Source organism: Cydia pomonella, chromosome 16 (genome assembly GCF_033807575.1).
Source record: "Cydia pomonella isolate Wapato2018A chromosome 16, ilCydPomo1, whole genome shotgun sequence".
NCBI classification, from domain to species: Eukaryota; Metazoa; Arthropoda; class Insecta; order Lepidoptera; family Tortricidae; genus Cydia; species Cydia pomonella.
The window spans coordinates 18,574,531-18,598,882 of record NC_084718.1 but is presented as its reverse complement, the minus strand read 5'-3'; the positions used below and the strand labels follow the sequence as shown (position 1 = coordinate 18,598,882).

Sequence of the window (24,352 nt, the reverse complement as noted above, 5' to 3'; positions counted from 1 at the left end):
CTGACATGTCCACTCACTACTTAGTTTAATTAAATTATAAGTATGTAATTAGTTCGTAAGTTTTCTAACACAATATATTATTGTTAAAGAAATAAATAAATGAAATGAAATGAAAAAATATTAGTCACAAATAGGTAGTCACAAAAAAAAACAAGTAGTATATGTCCATTAATATTTTATTCGTAACTTAACTATTTAACCGCTATATTTACAACAATGTACACGCGCGTATGCGCCAGTAAATGCTACGCTAGCGCTTGGTTTCATAACATACTTTCGTAATTATATACCGTTTTAAATAACATTTTTATAATTGTTCGTTCAGAATAGGCAGAATGGCCAAGGCACTTCGGGACTAAGAGTGCATTAAGTTTTGCTTTATAATTTAACCACCAAGTCCTGTAAAATAAGACAAAATAGCTCTCCGTCTATGATGGCTCAATTTTATTGTAGTTAGTTCTTATGAGCTGTAAACTTCATGTAGATATCAGACGGCGGTCAAATGATCCAGATCAAATAACACATTATATAGAAAAATTTTTACACTTTTACGAGGAGCACAATTCATTTAGTGCAAACATACGGCATACCTCTCTTACTAGAAAGCAAGGATCTGAAGTATACTATTGTACTGGTTGACGCAATTGTATTTCATTTCATCATAGTAAGAAAACAGAACCCTTGGGACTTATAGCCCTTAAGTTTAGATAATCACTCTTGGTATCGTAATATTTAAAATCAAATGCAACTGTTTATCACAGCTTATCTTCAACGGTAAGTTTTTTTACCAAGCGCTTCGCGACGTACTATAATATGTTAATACTACACGTGGCGAAGGCATCTCTTAAGACACTGCACATTATCAAGTCTTTAATACTTCACTAATATTAGTCTTTTTCATCAGTTTGTTCATTTTAAGTACAATTCATTAGTCTGAAGGATCCCTCTCGATTTCATTACTAAGTATTTTAGCTATCACATGATTTGTCTGCATAAAATATATGGCAGTGATGAAGATGAACATTAAATTTATGATACAAATTTGCAAAAAAATATGATACCCCATACAAACGTCTAAAAATAAACTGTGTAAAATTATGGTACAGTCAGCGTCAAATACTTTGTAGCAACCAAAGTAGCCAAATAGTTCGGTACACCATATATTTAGTATGGTGTACCGAACTATTTGGCCACTTTGACTGCCACAAAGTATTTGACGCTGACTGTACAGTCAAGGTATTACATATCTACACGGACAAAGTGCCAAAATATGTAAACACTACTTTAAGGCATGGGCAATAAGGTCGTGTATACATATTTTTGGCACTTTGTCCGTGTCGATATTTAATACCTTGACTGTACTAGTATGGACACCCCTTAATTTTACATGATACAGGGCCTTGAAAAATGGTACATGCATCGTAACTATGGTACTAACACAACTACGTATATGGTTCCTTCAATTTATTAGGTATACCTACTTGTTAAAAATAGGCCAATAAAATTAGTTTTTTTCGAAGAATTATTTTCCAGCAAGCTGGAAGACGTATTAAAATCTTCATTTGGTCCTAAATGCGTGTAATCGAGTGGTTCGATCCAAGGAAAAATGTATCTCCCAAGGCTCCCAAAACTTATGCACACCTTCTGGGATTACGCAAACTCGGATTACAAGCATTCAGGACCAAATGAAGGTATTAAAACGATTTCCAGCTTTCTGGAAATTAATTCCTCATAACGCATTTTATGGATCTAATTTCATTGGTCTAAAAGTAGAAGAAAAATATTTATATGCAAACAAAACACGTCCAAACGCTTCAGTTTGTATTTGAGTGATGAGTTGACCTACTCGCCTAATAGCTGACCTAAAGCAGTACAGTAACAGTCCCTGAGGATGCTGTGTTGCTGTGACGTAGGTATCTAGTTTGTACTTGCTCACCTCTCGGACGCTTAGCAACTTTGTCATATCTTTCATGTGGATTCCACTTACAGAGGATATTGCATTGAGTATTTAGAATTTTCTGGCAGTTAAATCTGAACACATTTACATTTTCAAGCAAATCTTTACATTGGTATACATATTTATCTTAAAAGCTTTTTAATTCTTGGAAGTAGTTGGTTCTAAAAAGCTTTTTAATTCTTGTTGAGAATAAATGAGATTTTTTTAGGTTAAACTTTTTTCAGTTTGAGCAATATTGCCTTCGCTTGTTGTTCTCTTTTTTCCTCTAACTGCTTCTGTCTCAACTTTCCTTACTGCTTGATTAACTCCTGTTTTTTTTATTTCTGCTAATTCTTCTAACATTTTCTTCATATCACTGTTAATATTTAGAACTAAAAATTTAGCCTGTTCCACATTCTTGCCGGTGGGGGCCCCTGTTTTGCATAGATCCATTATGGCACTGATGTTTCCTATCACATAATCAATTGAACGAATGTGTTTCTCACAGACTGCCCTTCCCTGGGTATCTTTTTGTAAAATATTAGTAATTTCATTGTAACATATACATATTTCTGTGTAGTTGTCTGTTACCGCGGCGAAGCGTGCTTTAGCTTGGATATGTTCTTCCAAAATTCGGTTCATATTTTCTATGATTTGTTTATTAATTATTTGTGAGTTGTTCTCGTCCAGATTAGCTTGGTATGAGGCTAGCTAAGAGATTTACTAGCTTCTCACAGGCAAACTTATTACAGAAAATAAGTTAGGTACTACAAGTTGACAACTTGTACCAGAATTTGTTCAATAATTAACGTGTTATAATATTAATACAGAATATTAATAAAATAAAATAAAAACAGCAAAGTAGGGCAATATCTGACTCAATGTTCATCCAAAATTACGAGCAACCTCGAGAGGAATCCTTAAAATAAAACGTTGCTAAGGCATTTTCAAAAAATAATGAGGTACTGTACAAAACATTTCGTATTGGAGACATAGTTATTGTCAAAAATATCACAATTTCATTACGTCCCTCTCACAAACATATTACGAATAGAAACTTAAACGTGAGTATTGCTGAGCTGCCGACACTAGACACAATATTCAGAAACGAACATTTAATGCTAATATCATACCAGTTAACATTTAGCTCAACTTTAAAGCGAGCGTTAGATATGATACTGATACATCAATGTACGTTTCAGAATGAGCTCCCTAGACGTTTATACGACCGATGATAGTGGTCAAGGCAAGATGAGATCAGGTTGTTTACCTAATTCACAGTCTTGATCTATTTCTGTCGCGGTCGTATAGGACGCCAATATGACCACAGAATAAATTATACAATAGACTATTTACAATGTCCATAACGGCTTCGGGTCCGGTTAATTACATATTGAAATTAGTGACCGGTGTTGTAGAGTGGACGTTTTGTATCATTTGTTCTGTGGCATCGCTTACAATAACGGAAGACAACGAATTCGCATCATTTTTTTCTTCATGGATAACTAAGACGCGTCACATTATCGTCGATACCCTAAAATATTAGACATTAGATAAGAAACACGCTGTCTCTATCCGTTTTCTACAGTGTAAAAGAGACGGTATCGGCGAGAACGTAACAGGTAATAAGTCGAAACTAAATACGGAACTACATCCAGTCGTATGTACAGAGATTCTGGCTCGACGCTCCAGTCACTGGTATAAGAGCCGCTTCAAACTTAACAATACTGAGATTAAAGACGGTGGTCGGTTCGGCGACGCGAATTAAAAATAAATAGAACTGAGGAACTCAACACGTAACACGACACAGTCAGCTGACACTAATGGTCATCGGGGTCTCTCGTCTAGTCTGTGTTCACAATCACACGAGTTTGACGTCACAGTCCGCGTGGAACTTTGCGAGCGTTTTCTTGACGCGCAGCGCCGTGAGTCTCACGGGCGGGTTGTGGTGCCAACACTCCGCCATTAGCGCCGCCAGCGCGGCCACGGCCGGATGCTTCGCCCAGCGGGAGGGGATGGGCGGCCGCATGCCCCGCGCCACCACGACCGCGTGCATGTCGTCGAAGCTGGGGTCCGGCGGCACCACGTCGTGGTAGGGCAGCGCGTAGGGCTCCACCTGCTGCGCGCGGTCGCCCGCCGCGCAGCGCCTGCACATCTCCCACAGGACTAGCCCCAGCGAGTACATGTCGGCCATTTTGAACGCCTCGAAATCTGTCACCTGCAGCGTCTCCGCGAGCACCTCCGGGGCCATGTAGCGTCTCGTGCCGACGCGGGTGTTGGGCGCGATGTCGACCTCGTCGCGCTCGGCGACGAAGCGGACGGCGAGGCCGAAGTCCGCGATGGCGCACTGGCCGTTGCGCTTCACGAGGATGTTCTTGGACTTGATGTCGCGGTGGGCGATCGCCGGCTTGCCCTTGGTGCCGAAGATGTCCATGTGGAGGTGCGCCAGGCCGGAGACGACGCTGTAGGCCATCGTGAGCAGCGCCGGCGGGTCGAGCACCGCCGTCTGGAGGTAGTCGTGCAGCGAGCCGCGCTCGTGGTAGTCCGTTATGAGCAACATCTGCGTCCAGGAGCCGGTCCCTTTAATATCGGCGGCGATGAAGCCGAGGATGTTCTCGTGGCGCATGAGGACGGTTTGATATATTTCGGTCTCCCGGAACCAGGAGGCCTCCTCGGTGGTGAAGAAGACCTTGACGGCGACGCGCTCGCCGCGCCAGCGCGCGAGCCAGACCTCGCCGTAGCGGCCCTTGCCGATGGATTCGACCATCTGGATCTGCTTGGCGACGGTGCGCTGCACGAGCAGCGGCAGGCCGGAGCCGGAGCCGGAGCTGAGGTCGGCGGGCAGCGCGGCGGGCGGCGAGGGCGGGCGCTTGCCGGCGCGGCGGCGGCGGCGGCACAGCAGCAGCGCGGCCGCCAGGAAGGCCACGAGCGCCACGCCCAGCGCCGCCGCCACCAGCAGCGACGGCGCCGGCCCGGGCGCCGGCTCCAGCGCGGGCGGCTCCGTGCCCGACAGGTAGGGCGGCAGGCGCGGCTGCAGCCGCCTGTTGCACAGGTCGCTCTCGTTGCAGCACTCGATCACCTTCGGGTGTCTGTGCGGCACTTGGGAGCTTTTACACTGGAAATAAAAAAAGACACCGATTAGAGTTCCGTCGTCGCTCGCGCACTTGGTAAATACGAGTACGATTGCATCAAATGCTAGTATCTCATCTGTATGGGCATAGGTTTTTAAGAGGAAACACCAGCTGTGCCTCTTCTCAAATTTGAGAATTTTATGTAAATATCTCCGTCCCGCTGACAGGGCGGCTCCTAAAATTAGTGCGATAAGGACAACTCCAGCTTAGGCGAAAAATCCTGCGTAAAATTCCCAGAACTCCAGGTTTCGTTATCGACATTTTCCTCCTGCAAAACTTATCCAATCGTAACATTTTGGGAACGGAATGAAAAAAATATATGTGTCTGACCGTTTTGATTTTTGCGTTTATTTTTACCGCGCCGTAGACGGTATGCGTCTACGGCGCATTTATTTCGCCGTTATTTGCGCTTTTTAAAGTAACCTAGTTCTTATAAAAACAAGAATTTAAAAATATGTGTAATCAATGAAGTAGTTAAATTCTTTGGGTTGCCATAATTATTCGGAACGAAAATATTTATTATACCCAGTAGCTTTAAGTCACATAGGTATAGAAGAAACAATGTGGTTAAACAGGGATGATTGTGACCATTTATACGTATGCTATAGCGGTATTAATATACGGGACAATAATAGGACGAGTAAAAATACGGGACACGATACTTAAATACGGTGACAGTCCCGTATATACGGGACGTATGGCAATCCTATAAAGATAGTTTATTATTCAAGTAGGCATATTACAATGCGCTTATGAATGTCAAATAAAGCTACACCGGCTCTAACCCTACACCTCTGACCCGAGAAGATTTAAGAGCCCTTAATCCTTGGAGCGTTCTTCGATTTCACGAAATAACGCTCGATAGATGGCGTTGGCGCTCTGTACGCGAGCGCCGGCAACGTGACGCGCGTTTCAATGCAGACTAGAATAATCTTGATAGTTTTCAATATAATTTCAAGCAACATTAATTTTAGTGTCATATGATATCATATGGGCACTCTTTATTTTATTGTATATGCACAGTAGTTTTTTTTTTTATCTACACTACTACTAAGTGTACAGACTACAGAGTGTACTATAACCCTTGCTCTTTATTCTGTCTCTTTCACACCAATGGAAAATGAAGAAGTTAGTAAATGACTGCAGGTATAAATAAAGTATATTAGTGCGATAGAGAGACAGATAGTGTTTCGTTGTCGTATCGTAAACGATTGGCATGTTGGCCACACACTTGCTTGGTGCCTAGCCAAAATACCAATCGTTTGCGTATATTAGTGCGATAGAGAGAGAGAGTAGTGTTTCGTTGTCATATCGTAAACGATTGGCATGTTGGCTACGCACCCATGATACCTAGCCAAAAAGCCAATCGATTGCGCATATTAGTGCGATAGAGAGACAGATAGTGTTTCCTTGTCGTATCGTAAACGTTTGGCATGTTGGCTACGCACCCATGCTGCCCAGCCAAGATGCCAATCGTTTGTGCATATTAGTACGAGAGAGAGACATATAGTGTTTCGTTGTCGTATCGATTGGCATGGTGGCTACGCACCCATGCTGCATAGTCAAGATGCCAATCGTTTGCGCACATTAGTGCTATAGAGTTTCAGTGTTATTTAAAATCACGTTAGGGTTTGTATTATTATTTTTGACCCGAATGAAGTCCATCCAGGTTCTTATGATGGAGTCAGGAGTTGGTCACCAGAACTCCTAATCTACTCATTATAATTCCATCGTGTTTGGGCTCAAAAGATTTGCCCTGACGAACACCACCGATTTAGATGAGGTCCAGGGTCTCATGACGGAGTCAGGAGTTGGTCACCAGAACTCCCCAGAACTCCTAATCTACTCATCATAACTCCATCGAGTTTGGGCTCAATAGATTTACCCTGATAAGCACCATCAATCTAGATGAAGTCCAGGGTCTCATGATGGAGTCAGGAGTAGGTCACTAGAACTCCTAATCTACTCATTATAATTCCATCGTATTTGGGCTCAATAGATTTGCCCTGACGAGTACCATCGATCTAAATGAAGTCCAGGGTCTCATGATGGAGTCAGGAGTTGGTCACCAGAACTCCTAATCTACTCATTATAATTCCATCGTGTTTGGGCTCAAAAGATTTGCCCTGACAAGTGCCATCGATCTAGATGAAGTCCAAGGTCTCATGATGGAGTCAGGAGTTGGTCACCATAATTCCTAATCTACTCATCATAACTCTATCGTGTTTGGGCTCAATAGATTTGCCCTCACGAGCACCATCAATCTAGATGAGGTCCAGGGTCTCATGATGGAGTCAGGAGTTGGTCACTAGAACTCCTAATCTACTCATTATAATTCCATCGTGTTTGGGCTAAAAAGATTTGCCCTGACGAGTACCATCGATCTAGATGAAGTCCAGGGTCTCATGATGGAGTCAGGAGTTGGTCACCAGAACTCCTAATCTACTCATTATAATTCCATCGTGTTTGGGCTCAAAAGATTTGCCCTGACGAGTACCATCAATCTAGATGAAGTCCAGGGTCTCATGATGGAGTCAGGAGTTGGTCACCAGAACTCGTAATCTATTTATCATAACTCCATCGTGTTTGGGCTCAATAGATTTACCCCGACCAGCACCATCAAATTACCATTATGATGAACAGATTAGGAGTTCTGGTGACCAACCCCTGAGTCCATCATGAGACCCTCGACTTAATCTAGATCGATGGTACTCGTCAGGGCAAATCTTTTGAGCCCAAACACAATGGAGTTATGATGAATAGACTAGGAGTTCTGGTGACCAACTCCTGAGTCCATCATGAGACCCTGGACCTGATCTAGATTGATGGTGCTCGTCAGGGCAAATCTTTTGAGCCCAAACACGATGGAGTTATGATGAGTAGATTAGGAGTTCTGGTGACCAACTCCTGACTCCATGATGAGACCCTGGACCTCATCTAGATCGATGGTGCTCGTCAGGGCAAATCTCATGAGCCCAAACACGTTGGAATTATAATGAGTAGATTAGGAGTTCTAGTGACCAACTCCTGACTCCATCATGAGACCCTGGACTTCATCTAGATTGATGGTGCTTATCAGGGTAAATCTATTGAGCCCAAACTCGATGGAGTTATGATGAGTAGATTAGGAGTTCTGGGGAGTTCTGGTGACCAACTCCTGACTCCGTCATGAGACCCTGGACCTCATCTAGATCGGTGGTGTTCGTCAGGGCAAATCTTTTGAGCCCAAACACGATGGAATTATAATGAGTAGATTAGGAGTTCTGGTGACCAACTCCTGACTCCATCATAAGAACCTGGATGGACTTCATTCGGGTCAAAAATAATAATACAAACCCTAACGTAGGAGTTCTGGTGACCAACTCCTGAGTCCATCATGAGACCCTGGACCTGAACTAGATTGATGGTGCTCGTCAGGGCAACTCTATTAAGCCCAAACACGATGGAGTTATGATGAGTAGATTAGGAGTTCTGGTGACCAACTCCTGACTCCATGATGAGACCCTGGACCTCATCTAGATCGATGGTGCTCGTCAGGGCAAATCTCATGAGCCCAAACACGTTGGAATTATAATGAGTAGATTAGGAGTTCTAGTGACCAACTCCTGACTCCATCATGAGACCCTGGACTTTATCTAGATCGATGATGCTCGTCAGGGCAAATCTATTGAGCCCAAACACGATGAGGTTATGATGAGTAGTTTAGGAGTTCTGGTGACCAACTCCTGAGTCCATCATGAGACCCTGGACCTGATCTAGATTGATGGTGCTCGTCAGGGCAACTCTATTGAGCCCAAACACGATGGAGTTATGATGAGTAGATTAGGAGTTCTGGTGACCAACTCCTGACTCCATCATGAGACCCTGGACCTCATCTAGATCGATGGTGCTCGTCAGGGCAAATATTTTGAGCCCAAACACGTTGGAATTATAATGAGTAGATTAGGAGTTCTAGTGACCAACTCCTGACTCCATCATGAGACCCTGGACTTTATCTAGATTGATGATGCTCGTCAGGGCAAATCTATTGAGCCCAAACACGATGAGGTTATGATGAGTAGTTTAGGAGTACTGGTGACCAACTCCTGACTCCATCATGAGACCCTGGACCTCATCTAGATCGATGGTGTTCATCAGGGCAAATCTATTGAGCCCAAACACGATGAAGTTATGATGAGTAGAGTAGGAGTTCTGGTGACCAGCTCCTGACTCCATCATGAGACCCTGGACCTCATCTAGATTGAAGGTGCTCGTCAGGGCAACTCTATTGAGCCCAAACACGATGGAGTTATGATGAGTAGAGTAGGAGTTCTGGTGAACAACTCCTGACTCCATCATGAGACCCTGGACCTCATCTAGATCGATGGTGTTCGTCAGGGCAAATCTTTTGAGCCCAAACACGATGGGATTATAATTAGTAGATTAGGATTTCTGGTGACCAACTCCTGACTCCATCATGAGAACTTGGACTTCATCCGGGTCAAAAATAATAATGCAAACCCTAACGTAATTTCAAGTGAAAATGTGTTTTTCAGAAAATCGCAGCCAAATAACACTAGACCTTACTCATAGTGTTGTGTTCCTGCCGGTGAGTAAGGTTGCCAGAGCTCAACGAGGGTTGGGAGGGGGTTAGGGTCGGCAACGCGCATGTAACTCCTCTGGAGTTGCAGGCGTACATATGCGGGCCGTATGCTTGTTTGCCACCGACGTAGTATAAAAAAAAAGTAATACTGAAAATCCATCAATAAGCGAGTCTGTTGTTAGGCATACTATTATTAAGATTTTCTAATCGCAGTATATAGCACTTCTCGGAACTCCGTAGCTGATTACGAACACAACGAATGCCTGACAATCGAGCACAGGTCCGTCCTCTAAGCGCGCTCCGCGCGGACTGAGAGCGGGGCGTCGCTGCTGCGTGATTTATACGTGTTTTAAAAAAATATAAATTTACGGCAATGTAGGTCCCATAGTTACGATTTTTTTTTTATAGGTTAACATAAAGTTACAGTTTGCTATAATATTATTTTTAAAGCACAATAAGCGTACAATTTGCGGAAATAAAATATAATAAAACCCTGTTTTCGCCAAAAAAATGAAGAAAACTCGGAAGGTATTTTATCAGTTTTTTCAAATGAATCTTCGATTGTTAATCATTCCAGCCCCTCGTACGAGATATGTTGAATCAAATTGTAGTCATTCATGTACCAAATGATTCTTGTTTATAGCAAAATTGAGAACCGAAACGCCACATCTCACTGCAAAATTTGGAAAAGACTCCCAAAAAACCTCATTAAAAAAGAGGTTTAAAAGAGAAAATGAAAATTTGAACTGTTGGAGCCCCTAGTTTAGGAAACGATTATTTAAGTACTTTATCAGTTTTTGAATAAATACTAATAGTTACGTCGTAATCTTGAATGAAAAAGGAAGCATTTTACAAAATACGCTCGTCTGTAGGAATAAGGCCTCTTAAATCCCCCCTCAATTGGAGGAGGGTATCTCAATATGGACCGGCAAGAAACTCGGCGGGACACATCTTTTCAAAACATTACATCTTATAATTAACATGCATTAAATAAGAAAAAAAATGCAATTTAGACTACTATAGAAATCATGCAATTACATACAGTAGCTACTTTTCTTTATAATATATATATATATAATCAAACCGTACAAATACGTAACTCGTTCAGAAAACATCGAATTCTTACAAAAGGAAAAGAAAAATAAAATTAATGTAGATTCTTCTTGTTACAAGTTTTTTTTAAACGAAAACCGCATGTTTTGTTGTGAACGGATAATGTATTTTTTTTATTAAAATGACGGCCTAAAACCTTATTAAGACGCAGTGTGTACACGCGTAATATATATCTTCTGGCGTGTTACACAATCTTATCGTTATCGGCGTAGCTAGGTTGTTTGTGATTAAAGTGTGTGCACAGTTTTATACATCAGCAATGTAAACGTCAGTCCGGCTATGTCCTAGTTACGTCTTGCAATATCAACAAATGTAATATTACTCGCAGAGGAAGTTTTAATGAGACGACTAATATTTATGCAGGTTACAAAAGTACCAAGTCAGGAATATCGTGAATTCACTTAGTGCCATGTCATTAAAAATACCTGTTAAAGACAAATTATTACTACAAGTTTTTTCGTTTAGCTATATTTTTATTAAATCCCATACCTAAAATTAACTGATGTCCAACTCTCGCTGAAACACGGTACGCTTTGCGACCAATTCCATTTTCCTAAGTAGATGCGATAAAATAGGGTACAATGCATTAAGGCGGCGTTTCCGCTAGAGATGCGCGAGGATGCATCGCGAGGGATGTGTTTGTTAAGAACCAATAGAATATTGTCTACTACAATTGCGCTGAGCGAATATAAGTAAATAACAAACACACCCTTTGATATGCATCGTCGCACATATCTGATGGAAACGCAGCCTAACCCGGGAGAAATGAGTTACAGCTCGATCCGGCTTGGACCCGCAAACTTTGGTGGCAGTGGTACTCACTTGCATGAACCCCGACTCGTCGGGCGGCAGGCAGCCGGCGGTGCGCTCGAGCTCGACCAGGCCCGCCTCGGTCTCCACCTCCTCGACGGTGGCGAAGCAGTAGCCGTTGACCTGGGTGGTGCAGGTGCCGTTGTTGGAGCCGTCCGGGCACGCGCTCGCGCCCGCGCACTCGCAGTCTATGCCCCGGCCTGGAAAAACAAAAGCAAAACGTTAGCAACGAAATGCATTGGTAATCAAGCCTCGGAAGCCGGTTAAATTTCCAAATCGTTATCATGTACTTGGCACAAAACCTTTAAAATTCGGTTTCGCTCGGATAACCGTTAATTTTTAAACCGGTTTTTATGAGAACAGCTCTTGTCAAATTAACCGGTTTAGAAAAATAAGAACCGGTTTATTCCTATATCGGTGTCTATGTTTACGTGTCACACCACCAGGCCGTTGCGTCGCTCGTCGAAGAAACCGGCTTTTTATGTTACAATAAAGTTAGAAAACCGAACCATTAGTTAGTAAAACCGAAATAAACCGGTGTACACCGGTATTTTAAAAACCAGTTCGGAGCCTTGTTGGTAATGTTTTTATTCTAGAATATTAATAGAAAGGCAATTTTTCTATACATTTTTGGTATTACGTTTTAATTTGTATTGCGCTATACTAAACTAGTATACATACGTTAAAGTGTAGGCAAGAGAAGGTAAAGGCAGACATGATATTCAAAGTCGTAAATTACTAAAGCGTGCAGGTAACGTCAGAGATTAGCTTGAAATTTATATCAAAAGTAGCGGATGTAACAACGCGCCAAAAGTATCTGTTATTCCGGATAACATTTCCAAAAATAGATACATTTCTAAAATTCGCGTTCAAAAGTATATATTTTACAGGCTTAGTTGTTCTATATTAAAGACATCACTTTTTATTAAGCTGTTACAGAATGGTAGATACTTATGAAGCGTTATTTGATCCGCTAGTTTTGATGCTGACTGTACCTATAGGTACTTAAGATCTCAAACTGGAATCATTTCCATGTTTTACGGTTTTTAATTTTAACAGTGTATTCCTGATCATATTTAAACACTAAAATGTCCTATACTACTTTTTTGGAATTCGCCTAATTTCAGAGTTAAAGCCACTTACAAAAAAAAAACATCTTTTTATTGTCACTAAGTGCAAAACGCCTTTTTGATGGCGATGTTGCCACTATGGGACCTAGTCCAAATATCCTTATTGATATCGATGTCAAAAAGTGACAAGTAACACTTTGCAAAACATAGGTTTTACAAAAAAAGTTCAAGTTCTTTCTTAGTTACAGATTTACAAATAGCGTTAACATTTTACGTACAAATATATACAAAAAAATCGAAAAAAAAAATAACAAAAAGATGTCTTTTTTGTTTTTGATATTGAACTAAACTTATATAACATTTTTTTCCTTCTTTTGGCCTCAGAAATGCGTGGAAAAAAATTCTCGGGTTCCTAATAGGCACCTTGTAGTTTTCTCATCCTCTTTCCCCCCTATATTTTTTTTATTTTTTTTATACCACGTCAGTGGCAAACAAGCATACGGCCCGCCTGATAGTAAGCAGTCACCGCAGCCTATGGACGCCTGCAACTCCAGAGCTAAATGTGTATCTAGTACAAAATTAAACAAAAATATGTCATATCTCAATATTCTTAATTATTATCTCATACAACGCAATTATGCATCTGCAATTTGGCACCCGGACTTTTCTCGGGGATTACCCAGAACTGGCATAACTATCCACATAATTTCCAGAATTCTAACACGGTCAACAGCAGTTTAACAGAGGAAACATTAGATCTTGCAACAGTTACAGCCACTGTTAGGCCTAGAATGAATTCTGTACCTAACTGTCCGCGGTCACTTCACTACACCTTATAAAACAAAGTCCCCCGCCGCGTCTGTCTGTTTGTATTTAAAACTCAAAAACGATTGAACGGATTTTCATGTGGTTTTCAGTTATTAATGGAGTGATTCTTGAGAAAGGTTTTTAGGTAAGTATATAATTTATTAAGGTTTTGTGTAACGCATGCGAAGCCGGGACAGGTCGCTATGTAGTTATTTATAACGCGTTATAGTGCAATACACCTATATTTTTAAAACTATGTTTATATTATACGTATCACAAACACTGTGACGATAAAATATACGGACTATATATCAACTATTTTGCTAATTGAATCTTTTGTTAACTACGCTTTTCTCGATTTAAAAATCCGGTTTACAGACATATACGGTATCAAATTATTCCAGTAAACGTGGATGATATCAGACCAATGAGTTTGCACTTGCAATTAATTCAGCATGACATTCACGCTGTCACGTCACATCCGCGAGCGCATTCAATGTACCCAATCACAGCACAGCGGACTTATGAAGCGACGAGATTATCGCGACTATCAACGACGATTATCTCTTAATAACACATCTAGAATCTACTAAGAAAGCATGTAGTCTCAGGTGATTACTGATTACCCTGAATTACGTAATTATGTGTTCCTTAAACAATAATTTAAACACACCTGCTTCAAATTGTCATAATTAAGGTTTGTTGAAGATTATTTTATTCCCAACTTTGCAACCATTAATGCTATTTATAATTAGTCCATTTCGCACATATGCTTTACGTGCGCCATTGATTAATTCGAAGCGGCCTGTTTTTAGGGTTCCGTATCCAAAGGGTAAAACGGGACCCTATTACTAAGACTCCGCTGTCCGTCCGTCTGTCACCAGGCTGTATCTCATGAACCGTGATAGACAGTTGAAATTTTCCCAGCAAACAACAAATACTAAAAAGTATGGAATCCTCTGCGGGCGAGTGCGACTTGCACTTATCCGGTTTTTTACGAATTCATGGCGACAGATGGATTGCACCTATCCTGGCGAATACAGAAATCCTTAAACTGCCGTTGACGTAAAAGCACATGATTTCAGCTCCTGGCATCCGAATTAGCATCAAGGCAAGTAAATCATGTCAAATTAAATTTTAAAACAGACTGCATATAAGCTACAGCCACTGTCAACGTAGAAGACTGGTAATTAACTCTTTTTGAACTATGAGATATATAGCATTACAACACAGTGCGAGCGTGCCAAGTCCACACATCTGTGAACAACTGAACAGGACGGCTTGAGGAAAACCAGCCATTCATACTCGATAAGAAAACTACTCGAGAGAATTAAGAAGAGATGGAAGAAATAGGAAATTAGGACTCGGAAAGGATGAGGAGGGCTCGGGGATACCTTTGGGCCTGAAAAACGTACACTTTGCTGAAGAGCATGAGCGTCCCCCGCTTTAGCAAAATGACGTTGGAAAGATGTAATGGCTCACTCCGTCTGTTCATAATTATTTGCAAGACAGCTTTGAGATTACCTACTATACAAGTACTGTACAAGTGTACAATACAGAAATATAATGTAGGTAATTCTCATGTTAGAATTCCATTGGTTAACGAAAATAAGATAGGTCTTATTGTATTAAAACAATTGAAATATTAGTTAACTTTACTTTTTGATAATAGTATATCAATTTCTTCTAATAGTATAGATAAATCGAAATATGTGACCGCGGCCGGCAAAACGTCCCACTTTGTCGCTTGCCATAAGGACGCCTTGACAGGTTATTCGTATAAACATCCAAACAAACAGGACGTGTTCTTATGGCAAGCGACAAATTGGGACGTTTTGCCGGCCACCATCACATATATGCTTCAGTAGAGCACCAGGTTTTATACCTACTATAAATTAGTACCTTAATCTGAATAGGATTTTGAAAATTTTGCTCCTAAAATCTCTATAAATTTTGCAATATTTTAAGGTTTTTATGGTTATTCAGCTTGCTTTACCCCAAAAAAGAAATTAATATGACGGTATCGGAAAACGTGCCATATTGATGGCAGATTTTAATCTTACGGAGACCAGGAAACTGGATCGTTGGTTAGTGAATGAAAAATCAATTAGCCGAGCTGCAATTAAGATCGGTTACTGGCGCGACAGGTCGCGGCGATCACAGCAATTACAACAAGCGATATTATGCAAATAAACAAGGGCCGATTAGCGCGCCCTGCCAATCTCGATCCAGACATCAGGCAATTATGCTATCATAGTGAACTCCTAATCAGCTGGAATGGACTTCATTAAGTGTTATGGCGTGTGAACGTGGCTTTGAGGGCAATATGTTAGCGCGCAAAAAGTACAGTTGGCGAAGTGTTTGTAAAGATCTTTCGAACAACTTGTATGGCAAATCGAAGCAAATTACATTTCGTCAAATATAAGTTCTTGTCTTATATAGATGTTTGATTGATGCTTCGTATCTTCCTCTCCTTAAGATTTTAACTTGATACACGTCGGTAGATCTAGTGTGACATCTGGCAGAAAGGAAGGAGGACAAATGCTTTTTCACCACACCAACTGGTAAAGAAGACCCTCTTGATTGTTCAAAAACTAATGAGAAAGATGAATTTTATCCACATGTGGGGCAAAGTAATCAGATGTAAATTTTGAGTTGTTCCTTATGTTAGCTGGTAGAATTGACTTTAAAATTATGATTTCGAAATATTTTTATTATTATGTTCATTTAGATTTAATTTGGTTTGATTTTTTTATTTTTTATATTTAATATTTTCCTCGCGTTGGTGTGGTAAAAATTTTTGTGTTTCACCCGGAGGCAAAGTTTGTTCGACCCTCATGCCATGAAACCCTCGCATCTTTCTCAAGGTAGAAACTATACTTCTGCCGAATTTCTGTTGGATAGACGTGCAGGTGAAGCATTATCAGGTAAAAATTCGTTCCTTCTAAATTTAAATATACAACAAAAATCTCAATGTTAATAAAACACAAGGAACATCCAGATTAATCATCATAAACGTCTAACATAAGTAATAGAACGCCATTAAAAATGGAATACGTATAAAAGCGAGCAGGGATGGCGACGGAGCCCATCTGCCAAGGGCCCGTGTAAAGGATGGTTGTTTTTTGGCGCGGGCAACAGGTAAGCCCGGCCACCTCGAGATTCACCGATACAGCCCCGTAAAAACAACAATAGGAATATTTCTATAGCGTTCGGTGAAATTCAATTTAAATTGAATATATTGGCCATTATATTCGAATGTGGACTTGGAATGTACTTAAGATATTGGTTTTAAAGGTATCTTGACAAGTCACGTTTTGATTAAACACGGATGTAGTGAGAATGGCAGAACTACTAATTGCTAAGAAGTGTTGTAAGAATCTCATGTGTTGCAGGTTGCAGCATACCAGATCAGTGAACAGGATATAAGTAACTGTCCATAAGACGATGATAATTATGAAAATAACTTGCAGGGTATGGATGACACATAGCCCGGAGCAAAAAAAAGAATGTTATTTGCAGAATGAATTAAAGTCCGTCTTTACCGAGAAATGGAAAAATAAACGAGGAAATGACGAGTTGTCCAACATTGTAGTTGTAGCAAAACACATGAAACAAACACAACACTGATTGTGGCGATGCAGTAACGTATAACAACAGGTCGCATTATAAGTACATGGGAAGTTAATCCGATTGGAGCGTTACACAGGACCCGTCGCGGTCGTGACTCGAGCAGGGCTAGATTCATGATCTAGTCTAGGTGTCGGACGAAGGCGTCGCACTTACTTAGCCTCATGTCGTCGACGAGTGGAGGCGAGCCCGGCTCCGAGTCCGCGCTATCATTTAAATATAACCCGGGACGCCGCCGTCTGTCGCCGGCTTTATTTTTACACCACTAAGTTTATAGTCAGTCACAACACACGCCGTCTCACGGGAGTGGCGAACTTCGCGACACGATCGAACAAAACGCGCGTCTCGCTCGGTCGGCGGGCGCGGTACGAATGACGGGAGGCCTGTCCGCGCGGCCGGAGCGCCCCGCGCCCCGCGCGTGCACTATGCACCCCAGCACAGCACAGCCTCTACGCTACGTCTCCACCCACGGCATGAGTACGGAGATAAAGCGACCCAGTCGCCCGGCCACAATCCATGTCAGGCATCACTGATCCGCGCGAGTGCATGCGATTCATTGACGCCGTCGAGATAGCGCATTCTGTTTAGATCACTTAAGATACCGCGATAGATGAGCGTCGAGCTTGTTTAAATGCGACTGTTCTACGCGATCTCGTCGCGACGCCGAATTTTATCAGCCCATTGAATTTGAAACGGGTTATCGAGCAACACAATTAACTCTTTGTCGAGACAAAGAGGAGATTATACTGGTAGCAGGAAAAGTACACATAACTCATTTATAATTGGGCAAAAACAAGTCAACTTAGATAAGAAAATTAGAAGAGTAAATGTTTCGAATAATTTAATATAATGGGATATTTTATTAACGGCATTTTATTCGGCAGGCTGTTAAAAGAGTGTAATAAACTCACTTAAAATTCTGACGGAAGACATAAAGTTGGTAACGTTTTCAGTTTATAAACATACCTATGCCCGAACTTGGCATTCTTTACGAGCGACGATGCGTTTTGAAGTCTCATCCCACGTGTTATCATGTCAACTGTCGATAAAACCTTACGGTTCTTGGTTAATCACGATCCACGAGGTTGTTAATCGCAACAGCGATAGCCGTCCGACATGTTGTTAAATGTTATAATGACTTATTTGAGCTTGTTCGTTTCCGTCGATGCTGTAGAGAGTTTGACTAGTCACAAAGCTGGCGGATCGCTTCAATACAGGTGAACCAGTTGAAAGCTAACCATTGATTACGAACAGATATTACGAATCTCGGGGTCGTAATATACTAGAAACGAGCTGACAGGCCTCATACAGTTAAGTAAATAATGCTTCGTCAATAGACTTGCTCTTGCGTGGGGAACTGGTTGCCCCGTAAGGCGTTGGTTGACGCAAATATGGTTCGATCATGTCACGGAGATGCATGACTTGCATGGGCTTCTTTGAACGAAAAACGTCTACTAACTCAAAGCCTGAAAGTCTATTAAGACATTGTTCTCTCGAAGGTGTACACTAGTTACAAAAGCGCACTCACGACCATATGTTGCACGTGGGACGTCTTGGCCCGATCCTCGACCAATTGCAATGAAGGCCGGCAGGCCGTATTCTCAAGCACTTACCGAGTGTATGCGAGTCAAACGTTCAGGCGACATAAAATTGCGCTATGACCCTTTCACCAATATTCACATTTGCAAAATGTTCCAGTGTTTCTCTTTTATCGCCAAAAGAGTGCTAAAACTCAGCACAGACTCAGCCCTAGTTCTAGAAAAGGAAATCTCTTCAAGGACCACCCCACCAAAAACAAGGCTATTACTGATGAACGTAGATACAGTCAAAGAATTTAATTACCTTACCTTGTCACAGTGACAATCAATATGAAAGTCGCTGGGGACCTCATACTATTTATTGTCCCTATGACAAGGTAGGTACGAAATGGTACTGAAATTTAATTCCTTGACCGTACGAGGGTTTTGCCAAATAGAAATTTTGCAAGTAGGTCATTAGCGGTAGCTTCCTAAGCGCTTGAACATGCGATTCGCTTGAGCTCTGAAAGCGAATGGGATAGAATGCCAGATAATGCTTTAATGCATCCCAAGGCCCAAATCGCGTCGAGTACCGACCGAATCGGAGATTCTAGTGACGATTGCCAAACCGAATGCAAATAGTCGTTATAAATTCCAATTACACGCTCAATACGGTGCTATTGTTCTCGGAGCATTGATTTGCAAATAATAGGGTTTATTAGCTTAATATGGTTCATGATCGAATAGTTTAAGGATGTCCGAGTTACTGAGTTGACGTTGACTAATACACCTGACCCGGGCCTATTTCTTAACCGGTATTTTAAGTGAAACAATTAGGTATTCATTTAATACCATTCTGGAAACGTTCAGTGAGTATGCTGCTCCCAGTGAGAGCTGAAATACTCTCAGGATACTATTGTCAGGAAGACCCACGAATAGAGATCAGTTGTAGAGACAACGATCTAACACGCAACTACGTTTTATCCAACGGTGCCTGCGATCTTGACCAGATCATCAGTCCACCTTGATTACAAAGGCCTGACATTTTCTCGTGGGAAGTGCGACGACATCTGAGCCGATCAAAAGCTCGTCAGAGCATGGCGATTAAATCTATAAATCACATCGCGCGTACAAATCGTCCGACGCTTGGCAGGTACTTACAACTTTCACACAATGTTCGCCGCGAGTGGGTTGCATGTCGATACTATACGATAGCGACACAAGTTCTTGCAACTGCGTCGATTTATACACGATGCGATGTATCCGATTCGATGTTTCGGAGTAACTATAAAAGGCCAATTTATCAAGATTTAACAGACATCAAACATTATTGCTCGCTATTGATGTCTATCTGTGATAGCTACATGTATCATGCTCGTATGGATACGACGCAATTGAGTTATAAACAGAGGTGCATTTCAACAAAGATTTTCGAATCCTGTTGATATTGCCCTGTATCATAACAACTTTGCCACTATTTGCGACTTAAAATTCGACAGTTCACCAGTAGCGTTCACTTTTTTTATACTATGTCTGATGGTAAGCAGTCTCCGTAACCTATGGACGCCCGAAACTCCAGAAGTGTTACATGCACGTTACCGACCCTAACACCCTCGTTGAGTTCTAGCACCGGTAGGAACACAACACTATGAGTACCGAGTAGGGTTTAGTGTTATTTGGCTACGGTTTTCTGTAACGTGGAGGTACTTCCCCAGTTGGGCCTTGCTCTAAATTTGGAATGAAGTACGCTGTGCTGTGCCCTACCACACAAAGCGCGATAACATTCACAGTGCCCAAACCAATCTTTTGGACGTAGTTTAAGGACATACCCGGGTCCAAATTATAATTTTCTGGGAATTTCACGTTTGGGTTAATTTTCACGAGAATACGATGACCATAAAGGAGCAATTCAATTTTCCTTCAGTGTAAACACTACAACAATGTTACTATTCTGTATAACTACAAATTGTCGTGATCGTGCAAATGGCATTCCGTTCGGATCATGTAAGGTCCAGGGGTCACACCACACCCATGCGACCTCTGGATAATCCTACACGATCGATAAGAGTCCCGGGCGGGGAGAGCGGGGCGATAGGGAGTAATTTATTCGGCGGCAGCGTGGCGCGCCTCGGAGGTGCCACGCGGCCCGCGCCTCCCTGCGCCCGCGCCGATCTTATTCCTGCGTCTTAACAACCGCATCCGAGCATTCGTCTTAGATATACCAGCATAATTCATATACACCATCTCCCATTTTGTTAGAGTGATAAGCTAAAGTTATACTGGTTTTCTCGAGTCGAATGTCTACTTGCGCTGGGAATGTGTCCGGGGCAGGGTCCATTTTTTGTGCCCTCAAGGATTAAGGAGTATCAGGTTAAACGCAGGTTACGTAATAGTTTTTACACACCCTTAATCTCGAGTAGTGGTATTTCGTTTCTGCCGTTAGGTGTTTCGGTTCATATTATAATGACATAGGGGGTTCTATTATATTTTTGAATAACCAACAGGCGTTTTTATTGATTTATACCTTAGGATTTAATAGTCACTGTTGTAGCGTTTACAATGCCTTCTGAATAAAGCATTTTTTTTGTTTCTTTATATATGGGGTATTTAAATTTGATCGCAACAAAACCTTTGATTTGAATAGGTCATAAAGACGTTTTTTTCCTAGTTCGAACATAAGTCAAATTTATATAAACATCCAGTTTTATAAGTAAGTTTACGGCTATCCATAAGTTTTATGACGTCTAAGGTTTATGTTATTGATACGTTAGACATTTATTGCTGACTGGCTTTAAAACTGGAAGGCCTGGTACCATCGTCGACACTCTGATGGCAATTCGTGAAACCAGAAATATCGGACAGGCCAAGGTGCTCACAGATATCTGAACACGCACTTCAACAGGCTTTGTTCTGATATTTGTGAATACCTTGGCCACCACGAAGTATCTAATGGGACCTTTACTCGAGATTGTCGTCGTAATGCTTGCTGCTTAATTTGCGTAGCACTTGTGCTGGTCTAATATTGGCACGGTGGTGTCCGATAGCAATTCGTCACCCCGGCTGTTTTCTTGATACACCTGTTGACATTGCTGCTATCTAAAGTTTGTTTTCTGGGAGAGTTTGTTTATATGAATTATAAGATATATTGTATGGTTGTTATTTTTCAATAATGAGGTACTTACTCTTTGGTAGGTAATAGTTTAACATGTTCTACCGATGATGCGTGAGCGGTACTATCAAATGGTACATCTAATTGAAATTCTGCAAAGAGGGCCAGTCCCTTTTGACAACTGCAACTTGTGTAAATAATCATTGTGGGTGACTCTACAGCGGGCTCTACCAACCTATTGTAGAATTCATAGGCCACCTCGATAGGAAATCGAACACTACTACACTACTTATTTTCCATATTAATCAAACAAAGACATAAATCTGAGCTCCTGAAGTCCTCGATGATATCACCTACTCTCAGTAATTGCCGTATTAAGTTCATTGATAACATAACATGTGCCAGCGATTACAGTGATGGTAGATAAATTATAAATTACAACTAATTACAATACAACGTCCCGTGGCAGGAGTCACGTACGACTCTCGTGATGCTCGGACTTGCCAAATATACCTTATCATGATAACGACGCGCAAAAGCTAATGATACCGATTTGTGCTAAATTCAACATCTTTGGAATCCATCTAGCACCCAAATATGCCAACTTTTTCCATAGGTGCAAAATTACTAATTAGCTCCCAAAAAAATGATCGCATGTTACATTTTAGCACCTCTCGCTAGGCATCTTATAATTTCGAGTTGGTCTTCTTGATAGTGTTGAGCGATTGCAATGAGTATCAAGGCGTTATCTTTGCGGTATTAGCTGATATTGGAAATCATTATTTGGCACAACCCTAATAATTCCAGCAACATTATTTGAGGTTATCTTAACCCGTGTCATGTTAATCCTAATCGTATTAATCCGTATGTTATTGGGAAGTCAGTCATAAATTGCGTCTAATATTTATATTGTTTTTCAATAGATAACTTAAGAGATAACAACGTTTCAGAAAGATAAGTATAACGGAAAAGTCCATTAAATAACTGTACTACAAACTTTAAAGACTAGAATTTGTTACCACATAATAGATTCAGTTACGCTTGTGGGCTAAGTCCAGATTGATCCAATAGGATTCATTGACCCCAATCGAGTTACTTAAATGTCTTAGTCCAAAGCTTTGTGTTGTTGATATTTAATAGGCACTTGTGAAAGCCAATTTAATAAAGGCGCTCCTTTAAACCAGCTAAAACAACATGTATTATGTTATTTCCTCGGTCCCACATCAATAGTCTACAGTGGCGTCCTTTTGGAGTAGGCTGCGCAGCTCTGAGAACTGTATCCTAGCCACGATTAGTGAGGATTTGCACACTCCAATCTGTAGGTTTTGGCTGTCTCTGCATCAAGATGCGAACCGAAAATAGTTATTTTATTTTATTCTAAATTGTAACTTTAAAAAAATATTATTGTTTTACAGTTATTTTATATTTTACACTTTTGTGTCATTTTACATGTATCAATTTATTGTATATGGGTGCTTGCCTGAAATAAAATAAATTTATTTTTTATTTTATTTATTTATTTTTATAGTGGATATATAGCAAAAGGACCAAACTGCATGACCAGATTGTTTAAAACATTGGGTCTTGCTAGCCTGTCAAGACGTTAGCCTCCTAAGACCCTGCGTACAAATGTTTGTACATATTCCACAATCTATCTTGAACTTTTATTGTGTAACCAAGGGTTCCAAATTCAAATACAAGACAACTACTTCTGGGTCTCGGGAGGCTAAAGCAATTTTGAGGCATCATCGTCTCATAGTGGGCAGTTTAAAATCAACTACACGCAGGTTTCATGGTTTTAATGTTTAAGCACACTATTCTTGAACTTTCTGCTGGGTTGTTGAACTATATATCGTATTGATAAGCATTTCTCACGTCAGGTAAACGATAAAATTCACACCGGTGGATCGTGTCAATACTCAATATTGACATGTTGCTATCGAGACATTCGTTGAACCCGACTTGGTAGCTGTTGTTAATATTATTTTAACAAATATTTACAAGCAAAGTGATCAGTACTATTTATGACTGCAGCTATTATTAGAACAATAAAATGGTTACAATCAATTAAAAATGCTTGTACATTACGTTTCATACCTAATTTATTGCAAAAAATTTACGGTCTTATGAAAAAATCAACAAGTTTTTAATTAATACAATGAATTATACGTGTAGATTATTTTGGTAAGATACAACTGCAGGTGGTTGATGCTGATCGAGATGTTTGTTTACAAAATCTATTTCTACAATAACGACATTGATAGTTCTCAGATACAAAACATACCATTACCTAATAGATCATAATCTGTGTCAGTAACAAAATATGACTTCGATCGATTACTAAAAAACCGAGTTTCCATCAAATGACTACCAAAACCCAAGGAAAATTCATGCCAAATGAGACCAATAAATTTTTTCCATCAATGAGTAGTACAAATACACTGATTCATGCTTATTGAAAATATTATCCTTATTTTGTATTTCGTTGCAGGCCATTCATTGGTAATTCTGTGAATTTCATGCATATTGATACATTCACGGAGCCAGCAATAGCAACGTCATTATGTCATTACCTACTCATTCATGAACTGAAAGGATCTGTACCCCTAGTGTAAATAAATTCGATTTCCAAACGTGACGTACGCGT

At 40.8% G+C, this 24,352-nt stretch overlaps 2 protein-coding genes across 3 annotated transcripts in view; both read right to left on the bottom strand.

The window, feature by feature from the left end:
• The window catches only part of LOC133526400 (stress-activated protein kinase JNK), a 483,516-nt gene that overhangs the window by 224,208 nt on the left and 234,956 nt on the right, over nucleotides 1-24,352 (bottom strand). The window lies entirely within an intron of this gene.
• LOC133526393 (bone morphogenetic protein receptor type-1B) overlaps nucleotides 159-24,352 on the bottom strand; it is a 118,407-nt gene continuing 94,213 nt past the window's right edge. The window contains exons 1-3 of one of the 2 annotated variants that reach the window (XM_061863004.1): nucleotides 17,236-17,547; nucleotides 11,585-11,772; nucleotides 159-5,051 (exon numbers count right to left, since the gene is read on the bottom strand). In XM_061863004.1, coding sequence (XP_061718988.1) covers nucleotides 3,798-5,051; nucleotides 11,585-11,772; nucleotides 17,236-17,245 — 1,452 coding nt within the window. In that variant the 5' untranslated portion in view covers nucleotides 17,246-17,547 and the 3' untranslated portion in view covers nucleotides 159-3,797. Of the gene's footprint in view, nucleotides 5,052-11,584; nucleotides 11,773-17,235; nucleotides 17,548-24,352 lie in introns of those variants that run through there. The other variant, XM_061863005.1, reaches the window with a different exon arrangement.